Source organism: Dendrobates tinctorius, unplaced genomic scaffold (genome assembly GCF_039654945.1).
Source record: "Dendrobates tinctorius isolate UK_male_01 unplaced genomic scaffold, ASM3965494v1 ptg000174l, whole genome shotgun sequence".
In the NCBI taxonomy this organism is placed as follows: Eukaryota; Metazoa; Chordata; class Amphibia; order Anura; family Dendrobatidae; genus Dendrobates; species Dendrobates tinctorius.
This window is the reverse complement of record NW_027361841.1, coordinates 9,707,429-9,720,425: the sequence shown is the minus strand read 5'-3', so window position 1 is coordinate 9,720,425 and position 12,997 is coordinate 9,707,429. Positions and strand designations below refer to the sequence as shown.

Genomic DNA, 12,997 nt, shown 5'->3' with positions numbered 1-12,997 from the left:
AAGTTAGGCTGAAGTCGAAATGTGTTCCATGTTCTCCACAGTCAGTTGGTATGGTTTATTTTATGCCAGGGCTGCTTTCTGCTCTTAATCCAGCTCTGAATAATTGCCAGTTGACCTTTTTTTCTACAGGATTAATTGCAACATGTATGGACTTTACTGAATGTAGTCAAAGATTTTCAAAACTGGTGTGTGCTCATGGATAAGTAACGTGATGACAAGAGGGTGGCACCAGGCCTCCTGAAAACCACCCATGCAATCATGCAATTAATTAGTTTAATATTAATGTAAATATACTAAAAAAAATTTAATTCATATTGAATCAACATCACATTTCAGTAAATCACTCCAAAAAAAGAGACACAATAAAAGTATTTTGAAAAGAATAAATATACTAAATCATGGACATTTCACATTCTTGGTGAAAACCATAATGTTTAATTCCACTTGACTGAATAATGGCTTTCATGGTTTCCATAAATATGCTATGAATGTATAAAATGTATACTTGTACAGGAGTGGCTCGGTTTATGTATTTATATCAGTTCATACATCATTTCCTTATGCTTGAATAAGATGATGGCAGCTGGAACCAAGAGTGGACTCCGCAACGGCGATGACACACTTAGCTAATGGTCTACCATGTTCAGTAACATCAGCTTGACATATTGTAAAAACAAACTTTATAATTTTACCTCAGGATAGTGGCCAATATCAATATAGGTACAGACAGGGTGAAAGGCTCCAGTTCCACAGGCATACAAGTGAGTGTGGTTATAAGATTTAAGAACTTTAATGAAATTTGCACATTCTCTCTGCGGAAATAAATAGAATATAATGTTAGTTTTTAGTGTTTTCTTATGGACTTAATAATATATAACATAAAACAATTGTAAACATAATAGTACAAATAATAACAATAGTAATAATAATAAATAATAATCATACAATTACACATTTGAGCATATCCTATTTTCATCCTCAATATCGAATCAGAATAGGCCATGCTCTGACTTTCACAGATCTTTCTCGGATCCTTGATTTTCACGCATGTATGAAGGGACCTGTGACACTCTATGGGCCTGAGCGCAGTCCTTTAAAAATCAGAGAGCACTCGGACATTTCACATGGATGTATGAATGTACACTAATATGGATATCGCCACATAAATTTACATCTATGTATCTACATAAACCAAGAAAGCGATGTTATATTAAAGAAAAATGCACAAACTACTTTGTGTTCCAAAGTTTACCAAGGTTCTTCTGTATCCTAGTTTTTGGAGTGTGGAAGCAAACTGAAGAACTAGAAAGTAACTCAATCAAATGCAGTGAGAAACACACAAACTTCCTATATATTGTTCTAATGAGTAAATTATGCCAATACCTTACATGTAATCGAGAACTACTTCGAGGCTCAGTAAAAAAACTCAGATGGGAAGTAGCGCCATATTACAGTGAAGATTTTACTGTTATGATTTGAAGGTGCCATGACCCACTGGGAGAGCCCCTGAGGTGCTTCAACAGCAGAACCCCCTCCTCCATCAGTGGCCCTATTTTAAAAACTATCCCTCTCAATGAATTTATCTAGGGGTGCAGTGATCATATTGACACTATGGGTGTGTCACAGAATTTTATACCTTTGGGCAGTGAAAAAAAATTATTACATTTTCACCACAAAAATTTGGTTTTATCCCCAGATTTTAATTTTCACATGGGGAAATGGGTACAAAAACCCCATATGTGGCTGGACAGTACCGCTTAGCCACACAGAAAGATTCGGGAGGGACAGAGTGCTATTTGCCTCCTGGAGCACAGATTTTACTAAAATAGTTTGCAGACTCCATATACAGAGCCCCTAAGTGCTAAAGGAGCAGAATCACTCAGTCAAGTGACCCCATTATGGAAATTAAAGCCGTTTGCAATTTATCTACAGGTGTAGTGAAGATTTGACTCCATGGGTGTTTTTCCAGAAATAAGCAATAGTGTATTGTGCATTGTTTTTTTGCCTCGTCTTACTTTTTTATAGTGCTCATTAATTATTATTATTTATTATGCTTTGCTTATATATAATATTAAATAATGAACACCATAAAAAACACCAATTTTAACTAGTGGGTCAGTTTTATAGCAGGGTGTCAGCTGTCAGATTGCACACTGTGGAAATGCCATGATGTTGGGAAGTCCTTCCCAACCTGGACATATGGATACGCCTAAGGTCGAAAAGGGAGTTTTTATGTGATTTCATCTTGACAGCATTAAACAAAAAGTGAATTGATTTTTGCACCAAATGGTTACTTTCTATCAAATCACCATATTTAACTGAATTTATAAATATTTTTTGCCATCTACCAGTGATAAATTCCAGTTAAACAGCAATGCAAAACCTTTATTATGCATTTGTATCAAATTATCAAATCTGTATTACCCTACGTTATATGATTCATGATGTAATTATGACCCACAGCCCAAATTTTGCCTTGCTGTGCTAAAAGTCTGTTGTCGTTAGAAAGAAGCACAGGTCTACTATTTTGTTAATCCAACTGCTTTTTACAGCTGTGTGCAAACAACCGACCCTGAGAAAGAACAGCTCCAAAGGTGTTATGTGTATGTATATGTTTCATAACCACAGTACACCTCTCTCCTTATTGTTGGCGATGGGCCTAAAAAGACATTGCCTCATAGGCAGAGTCCTTCACACGTCAAGATTCTCACATCTTCAGCAAATCAGTGGAAACAAAGGGCAGAGTATACCTAAAATATGGCACCATTTCAGGGAAAATAAAGAACAGACAGACACAAAGAACATTTCTTTATTTGAGCAGTAAGCGCCAACAAATATGGTTAAAACGTCTTATGATTTATATTGTCTTTTATCTACCAAATATAATGACAAAACAAAGAGATGTCCAGTAAATGATGCAAAGATAATGGACTTTAATTGTGAAAATGAATATGTTATACTGTAGATTTTCTTATATTTGCTTGCATTCTTCTTTGCTTTTAAATATAATGCCTTTTAGCTCTGTGATTGTTTTTATGAACATAGCCATATTATTAATATGCTCAACATACGCTGAGTTTCAATTGCAGATTTCCACCATAGACTTGAATTAGATGTGGAAAATCAACAGGTAAAAAATGTGCATGCATTTCTCAAGCAGAAACACAAATGCATGTATTCTGACATGCCCGCCAGGGCCGTGGGGTAACTGGAATCGGACGGGACATTTCTATGGGGGAGGTCATGGGGCCATGATCCGTTTCCGTGGCCCTGACCTTGTCATAAAATGGAGGATAGTTGTGTGGTGTTTAATTGTGATGCCACCCGTGGTGTTCAACAATGGGTGGCCGACGCTGCATTTTTGGTGCACTGGGGCTGATGGTGACGCAGCAAAGATGGTTCAGCTCCCCATGGGTAGGGCAAATATATTTGACTGTTTAGATGGTGGTGAACGTTGGGGTGCAGAGAATAAGTGAAGAACAAAGAGAGGTGCAGTTTTCTTTACCTTTTACTTGAAAGTAGATGCAATCTGGGCTACCAATTACAGATGATGGATTGAGTCTGGCCTGCTTGGAGGCATTCAGGGGATCCACCCTGCCAGGTGGGTTGGGGACCTTCCTTCTGCGCTCTCTTTTGGTTCCCTGCTGCTTGCAGCTAAGCTGTAGCCCTCTCCTGAGTGATAATTTCTAACCTGTATGGCAGACAGCATGAGCCTCTATCACGGGCACTGTCCTTTTCACTGTCAGCCCCGGGCTCTTTGTCTGCTGCCGTGCTTTTGGGTGTTCGGTGTGGCCAGGGAGCTTGCTTCTCCAGATTCCTGCCCTACAGATTCAGCTGTCAGGGCATACAGCACCCGCCCAGCCAAGGACTCTGGCATCCCTTTTTGTCAGCGCTCCGCTCTGGGGTCAGCTATATGCAATTTTAGTTTCCCAGAGCCCTTGTCTCTGCTCTTGTCCCTTCCCTCTCCACAGACCAACTGCCAACTCTCCTCTCTCACTGTCCTGTAACAAGCTCCAGCTGGCTCCCATTTCCATGACACCTCTCCTGTTTACTCTCTCAGCTGACTTCTTTCTGACTCACTAACCCCACCTGCTGGCCAGAATTTACAAGGAAGCTCCCTTTTCTGGCCTTTAACAGGAATTGACATGCACACGGTGTTACGTGGCATGGGGACCCCCCTGCCTCCAGGCATGACATCACCTCTTAGAGGGAGGCAACGTCACTGTGGCAACTGGACTCTGGGGTGCCACAATTCCACACATGACTATAAAGTTTTGTCAAAGCGAAATATCAGGAAGAATCAAAAAGAAAGCAGCTTTGTTTAAATCATGACACACCAAATATAGATGTGATAAAAAACGCATGCAAAAAAAACACTTACTAGGTGCAGAAATACTGCAGAAAGTCTGAAGAATCAAAACTCACAAAAGTTGATCATGGGAATGTAGACTAAATGGCAGCTGGTGCAAATGCAATTTAAGAGATTAAAATGAGCAGTCAGCCAGCCCATGCACATACATCCTTGATCATGTACTAACTCAGGAAATGATCTCCTGTGTCAGGTGATGATCCAGAAATGGAGCTGCGAACTGAAGGCAATGGATGAAGGAAATGCCATAATCCATCAGCAAATAGTTGGCTGTAGCAGTCCTGAATGTAAAGATTAAAGCTAAACACAGACTATTTGGATCGTCACAGAGAGGTTTGTCATGTTTAATGTCAAAGTAATCTCTTAGGGAAAGGGTGCAGCACTTGAAAGCTCTTTGCCATGGAGCTAACAAGCCCTGCTCTGAAGCATCCAGAGCCATTAATTCTGGCCAGGTATTGTGACTGTGCTTCTTTAATGCTGGAGAACAAAAATGGTCTGGAAGCATTAAAGAGTATAGTTTGGACGAGAGGCTCAACCATGCTGCCATCTCAAATTGTTAATTTTCATGGACACACGCCTTTTGGCAAGCAAAAAGCTATGAAGCAGTGTTGCACTACACTCCTAAAGATTTATCTTGAGAAAACACCTTTAAACAAAACATTTCCATGGGCTTGGAACTGTAAAAAATGTCGAAGTGATGATCATCTACTGGCATCTCCATGGTCTATCCTTACTCTGGAAGAGAAGTCACTGTTCCAGCAACAGAAGAACCAATGGGGCCTATGACTGACTTTGGTGGTCAGGTGACTTGAGCAGAGCTAAAAACCCAACAATTACACTCTGCTGAAGTAACTTGACTGATGAAGTTAATCATGGGCCGCATATGTACTGTTGCTGGAGGAATGGTGACATTACCTCTTAGTGTGTTAGTAGACCACAGAGCAGCCTATGCTGGATCCAAGTGGGTGACCATAGGTCAGTATCAATTCATTTTCTACTTTTTCAAACCTTGAAAAGATTTTTTTGTCAGGATAACCACTTTAACGGGACATTGGATAACTCTTTATATAATTTTCTTGGAGCCTTTCCATAGCTGATGCTACACCATAACTTACAGTATAAATTAGACACTAACCTACACATCTTATTAATATTTGGTATAGATACAGTATATTTGACTTTTCAGATGCCAAATCACAGGTGACTAAGAATTTTTAAGAATAAACTAAAATGATAGAGAGTGCTTACTTTACTTAACATCCAAGAAATGTGCTGCGACAATCTGGCACAGCGGTACTGTGAGAAACAAGTACAAATACATTAATATTTTACAATCAGGTCTTTCTATGCTTTAAATAAACTATGAGAGCAAAGACTACAAGTTGGCCTGTTCAGTAAACAGAAATATAACCCAGCTACACTGGAATGTATATTTAGCCAATTCATTATTTAAAGCACACGTCCTGCATGTTCTTATCAATATGTCAGCTGGACTGTTTAAACTCTCTCTTTAGACTAAATTAAATTGGGTGGATAGTTGAGCGTTTAAATAAACTCTTTTTAGATACCATGCAATTTACTGATGTGCAGAATACAAGTGTAACATCATTCTTACTGAATCAATAAATATTGGAATACTAATAAACCAAAATCCACGGCCTGCTGAAGATTTATGCTTACAACGAAATTATTCGATTTGTGAACGTTCTGGCTTAAAAATGGACAAGGAAAAATGCTATTTGTCTCCTGATTGAATAGAGTTAATGTATGTTGATGCTTTATTCAAAGTCTGTGACACTGGGCTATCCAAGGGTTGCACAGAAGGTAATATTACATCTATGGGTGTCTCAGAGTCTTGAACATAGGTTTAATACTGAAGCCATATACTCTGATTCATCAAGGATGGCATTTTGCACAGAGCGTGCTGGAGTAAGATGTGCCATATTTATCAAGAGGTGATTGCTTGTCTCTTAATGCATTTTTCAGTTGCCATGTCAGAACTACATCCCATGAAACAAAACACTGTGAGCATAACTAGAGGGTAGTACTAAAGTTAGGTTCCCAAATCGTATAGATAGTAGGTATGAACTTAGCACTCAACTTAAGTGTAATCAAAAAAGGATTTATTGTAGTATGAAGGTAAAACGTTTCGGTCAATTGAGGGCATACATGCCTCCAGACATGGGATCTGCCGCAAGCCTCAGACTTGCGGTGGATCCCGCATCTAAAGGAACGTATGCCCTTACTTCACTTCATATTAAGCTTACCGTCAAGCCTGAGAACAATTTGTCCCATAACTGAAGAAGGTCATCAATTGACCGAAACGTTTTGCCTTCATACTACAATATATCCTCTTTTAATTACACTTAAGTTGAGTGCTAAGTTCATACCTACCAGAACTACATCCCAGTCATGATTCTAATTTGCTTCTGCGCGAATTGAGAAAACTGGCACCATTTTCCGTAACCATAATGGGCCATCAATAGGTTTAAAAAAATTAAAAATCCTAAAGCCCCGTCACACACAGCGATCTTGCTAGCGAGATCGCTGCTGAGTCACAAGCTTTGTGACGCAACAGCGATCTCACCAGCGAGATCGCTGTGTGTGACACTTACCAGCGACCGGGTATCGCTGATCGCTCCTGGAATGGCCAGGACATTTTTTTGATCGCTGGTCTCCCTCTGGCCAGCACGCATCACTGCGTGTGGCAGGCAGGAGACCAGCGATCAGCGAGCTGGCGCTGGTAACTAAGGTACACATCGGGTTTCTAAGTGGCGCGCAGCACTTAGAAAACCCGATGTGTACCTTAGTTACCAGCACGTTGGTGCAGGGAGCTGGTAATCAAGGTACACATCGGGTTTCTAAGTGCTGTGCGCCTCTTAGAACCCTGATGTGTACCTTGGTTACCAGCTCCCTGCACCAGCATGCGGGTAACTAAGGTACACAGTGGGTAACTAAGCAACGTGCATCGCTTGTTACCCACATGTCGCTGGTGCTGATCGCTGGTGAAGTTGCCTGTTTGGCAGCTCACCAGCGATCATGTAGTGACACACCAGCGATGCTGTCAGGGTAATATCATTGTCGGAATTTCTGGTGCATCGCTATGTGTGATGGGGCCCTTACTCACCTCACCACTCATTTCTTAGGCCCACACAGTCCTCGCTGCATCTTTTGGAACCGCGCCACTCGAGATGGAATTTTTGAGCCTTTACCACTATGCCGAACTTCTGGGTGTCATGATGCCAAGAAGATCACGTCAAATGCCGTGACGTCATTACGCCATTGACCTCCTGCTGATCTGTGCAGAACCCTACTGGTAGCTATGAGGACCAAAGATTCCAGCATGAGTGGCAAAAGATCAAAAGATGCAGTGAAGGGATGGGTGGGGGTAACACTGGGGTTGTAGAGGTGAGCATAGGGTGAGTGTAACAATTTCATTTATTTTTTGCATAATGTGTTTATCATCATCTGGGTTATGGAAAGTCCCAGAGCATAAGGGACATTCAATTTGCAGAGAATCACTTTGATGCAAATCGAATTTCTTGGGAAAAAAAAAATGTGTGAACAGGTATATTGGAGTTTTGCCTGATCATCTCATCTCTAGTTTCTTGAGATGCATTGTTACTACAGAGAAAATTACTTTTTAATTATTTTGCTTATATTAATAAAGCCTCATTCACACGTACATATTTTAAACACATATGTGTATAAATGGTACCAGTATCATCAATATTTTGGATCAACGTGTCATCAGTGTTTTTCACAGATGGATAAATAAATTACAAAGCTTCTCCTATCCTTTGCAATGTTAAAAGTGTGCAGCACATGGATGGCACAAGGAGCATCTGTGTGCTGTATGTGTTTTTCACGGACCCATAGACCTGTACTGGCTCTTTTTATCAGTGATGGTGGAAAAACAGACATGTCTCCATGAGTGTAAAGCTGGAGTCACACATAGCGACTTACCAGCAATCCCGACAACGATATCAACATGTCAGGATCGCTGGTGTGTCGCTTTGTGATCACTGGTGAGCTGTCAAACAGGCAGCTTCACCAGCGATCAGCACAGCGACGCCGAGCGCGCGGCGTCGCTGTGTACATTAGTTACCAGCTCGCTGATGCAGGGAGCTGGTAACTAAGGTACACATTGGGTATCGTGCGTCCCTTAGATACCCGATCTGTACGTTAGTTGACATCTCCCTGCATCAGCAGCGCTGGTAGCTAATGTACACATCGGGTATCTAAGGGACGCACGTCCCTTAGATACCCGATGTGTACGTTAGTTACCAGCTGATCGCTGGTCTCCCGCCTGTCACATGCAGCGATGCGTGCTGGCCAGCGGGAGACCAGCGACCAAAAAAATGTCCAGGGCTTTCCTACAGTGATCAGCGATACCGGCAGGGGGGCCGGTCGCTGATCGCTGTCACACACAGCGATCTCGCTGGTGAGATCGCTGTTGTGTCACAAAACTCGCTATATGTGACGGGGCCCGTACACAGACACACAATCTGTTAAAAACCAAGGACATGTGAATTTATAACACAGATTGTAAGGGGTACATTGTTGCAACCATGAACAAAATAGATACAGCATATCTGTGAAACACAGACATGTGTATGAATTCTAAGACTAATTAATATGAGAAGACCAATCAGACTGTGAGATCAAGTGATTTTAGGGCAGCATGGTGGCTCAGTGGTTAGCACTGTTGATTTGCAGCACTGGGATCCTGGGTTCAAAATCCCCCAAGGATATCTGTCAGGAGTTTCTATTTTCTCATCATATTTATGTGGTTTTACACCGGGTACTCCAATTTCGTCACACACATCAAAGACATACTAATTGTGTATTGTGATTTTCAGCCTCAATGGGGACGCTGATGTCTGTAAAGCGCTGTGGAATTAATAAGTGAGTAAAATAAATTATTTACTTTTATGGAGCCTCTAGTTGGATAGATTTTTACAAAGGAAAAAGCTATAAAACTGTAAAATAATTTTATTTTTATTGAGGAAAAATGTATAATATAACATAGTATGAAATATTTAAGTTAACAATACACACACTTTTTTTTTTTGCTTTTTTTTGCCCAACACTGCTGGGTATTATAGGAAGCCTTCTTCAAATAAGATTTGCAATAAATAAAATCACTATAAGAGCCATCCATAAATGTATTAAACAACAAAACGTTGGTGAATTCATCCTTATATACAGAGAACAATGATTCGTCCATTTCTGGCAGACTTTGCATGGACAGTTACAAAAATAAAGTCTATCCATCTGTCAAACATCTGCCACACACAGAGAAATTCAAACAAAATGTAGGAATGTTTAGATAGATCCCATACATTATTTTCTCTGAAGAAACTCTATATTTGCTTCCTTTTTGGCTAGAAAAAAAGGAGGAAAAAATTAAATAAAATCTAAGCAAATTGCATATGTCAGTAATGAAAACTATCTGCAGTAAAGACATTCTCTAACTCAGATCTCATCTGCACCACACTAAAAGGGATTGCAAGCAACTGTTAACATGATGTGTTCAAAGCAATGAAAAGGTATTATAGCTTAAGAAGAATTTCCTCTATCAAATAAAAAGCCGTGACCAAGTCTGTAAATTTTATTGTTCTGTCAAATTGCTAAACATTCTGTAGGTATTTATAGTTGTTTTTCTTTAACCCTTTAAAGAGATTGTCTACTACTTAGAAACTGATGAGGTACCTATTCTCAAAATGAACCATCAATATTAGATCCTTGGGGGTCCAACGCCTGTCCCCTCCATCGATCAGTAGAGCTATATCATGCTTGCTTAACCTGTTGATTCTGGTGATTGGGAAGTGTCACAGCAGTCAGACCCCAAGGATCTACAAGTTATCACCTCTCCAATGGATAGTGAACATTTGATCATGACTGCAATATTCCTTTAAAGATGTGAGTTTAGGACCACAGGAATTTTACATTTGTCTCTCATACGTTTTTAATTTTTATGTAGTGGAAAGCTGTTGGGGGCTTTTTTGTGGGTTGAGTTGAATACTTTTGAGAAATGATTTTTGCAGTACATATGAGGTAATGTGACTTTTATATTGATTTTGATTTATTTAGAATAAGAGTTCATTCATAAAATGCACATTCTACCATATTTTTATTTTTTTCTTATGTAGTTACCACTTACTGTAATTGACAAGATAATTTTTAATGCCATTACAAATTCACAATTTCCAACTTTGTGCTAATTTTTACTATTAGAGATTTTCAATCAATAAAAAAATCATTAAAAAGGGTTTTTAATGCTTGTGTTAATATTTTATTTAGTATTAAAATTACTTTTGGTTGCCAAAATATACATTACAGTGAGGGAAGGGAACCTTCCCAGAGGTGTATGATGTCATAATGAGAAAGGTGTTAAGGGAAGCGTAATGAAGAACAATATGGTCATCAGGATTGTAACTATTAAAGGGAAGACCACCCATCTTTCTAAGACTTCTACTTTGCAAACTTGCATGGTTATGTAAAGGGTGAATCAATTAACTGGAAATTTCTGCTATACATAAGCCAAAAAATGTTGTAAAGGAATGTATATTCACATAAGGAAGATTTGTTGCAGACATTTGTGTGACTCATTTAATTTATGGAGTAGGGTCTCAAATACTGTAAGGTTATATGATAATAATAATTTTTATTTTTAAAGCGTCAAAATATTCCGCATCACTGTACAATTTTAGAGGGGACTTGTACAGACAATAAAGACATTAAAGAATAAACATAACTCAGATATAAAAAGGAGTAAGGGCCCTGCTCCCAAGCTTACAATCTATGAGGATATAGGGGAGATACGAAAGGTAAATGGTAAAATGTGCTTACATTGTACAATACAGCCATAATATGCTAACTAGGGTCTGCACATAACGCTGCATGAACCGGCCACCAGCCAGTATGTGAACAGTACAGAGATAAAGGGCTATTAAGTACATGAAGGGTGTGGACAGATGCTAAGGGAGTCATCATTTTGAAGAAAATTTTGTATGGGCCAAACGGGGATAGCTAGATAAGTGAGGTGGGGCAATAGGCCAGTCTAAAGAAATGAGTTTTTAGGCCATGCTTTAAACTGTGGGTATTGGGAATTAATCGAACTGTCCAGGGTAGAGCATTCAAAAAAATTTGCAAGCAAGAAGTGATGGAGGCAGGAATGGGAGGATCGGATTATTGAAGATTTTAGTTTTAAGTAGGGATGAGTGAAAAGCTTTGGATAAGTCCTTATTCCAATAATCCTTCACTTTCTGCTAATTCCCCTAATCCCTACTCCTAGTAAGGAACTGTTCATCTCTTCTTCAATCCTCCCCATCCACCTCACCTCCGCCTCAAAACTGTTCCTTAACATACAATCCTCTGTCTCCAAACACAGACAGCCCCCTCATGCCCTCTCCTGCTCCCACCTGCTAACACTTTCTCTGCTCCTTCTCACTGCTGGTGATATCTCTCCAAATCCTGGTCCTCCTCACCACATTCCCACAGTCATTTCTACCTCCCATCCACGCTCTATCACAACCTTCCGTAACCTCTCCAACCTTATACCCATTCACCCAGCCCCCACTTCCCCAGTCCCACTAACAGGAGCTCTGTGGAACGCTCGCTCTGTCTGCAACAAGCTTTCCTACATCCATGATCTTTTTGTTACTACCAAACTCTCCTTCCTCGCCATCACCGAAACCTGGCTCACCCCTTCTGACACAGCCTCTCCTGCTGCACTTTCGTATGGTGGCTTCCACCTTTCTCACACCCCCCGCCCCAGCAGCAAACATGGTGGAGGAGTTGGTTTTCTCCTGTCAGATACCTGCTCCTTCACCCAAATCCCACTGCCACCCTCTGTTACCCTCCCTTCCTTTGAGGTGCACTCTGTGCGCATCTACTCCCCCTCCAACCTCCAACTGGCTGTCATCTACCGCCCCCCAGGGCCAGCCACCACCTTCTTTGACCACTTCACCACCTGGTTACTTCATTTCCTTTCCGCTGACATCCCTACCATCATCATGGGCGACTTCAACATCCCCATTGACACTTCCCTCTCAGCTGCCACTAAACTTCTATCTCTCACTTCCTCCTTCGGCCTCACTCAATGGTCTTCTACAGCCACCCACAAAGATGGCCACACACTGGACCTCATCTTCACCCGCCTCTGCTCCCTATCTAACCTCTCTAACTCACCTCTTCCTCTCTCTGACCACAACCTGCTCACATTCTCTTCCCTCTTCACTCCATGTCTACAATCCTCACCCCACAAACTTTCACACCCTCGCAGGAATCTTAAACACCTTGACCTACACTCATTCTCTGAATCCCTCCTCCCTCTTACAGATATAAGTTCCTTACACAATGCGGATGACGCTGCCGCTCTATATAACACCACAATAGCTGTAGCTTTGGAATCCGCTGCCCCACTTACACATACCAAAACTCGCAAAATCAACAGACAGCCCTGGCACACCAGCCTGACCAAAGAGCTGAGGCGAGCTTCCAGGGCTGCTGAGCGCAGATGGAAAAGATCCCACTCCAACGAGCACTTCATCGCATTCAAACAGTCCCTCACTACTTTCAAGACCACACTCGCCACAGCTAAACAAACCTACTTCTCATCTC

General features: G+C 40.8%; 1 protein-coding gene across 1 annotated transcript in view; it reads right to left on the bottom strand.

The window, feature by feature from the left end:
- The window catches only part of SEMA3A (semaphorin 3A), a 371,020-nt gene that overhangs the window by 165,609 nt on the left and 192,414 nt on the right, over positions 1-12,997 (bottom strand). The window contains exon 4 of the mRNA XM_073551304.1: positions 693-812. Coding sequence (XP_073407405.1) covers positions 693-812 — 120 coding nt within the window. The remainder of the gene's footprint in view (positions 1-692; positions 813-12,997) is intronic.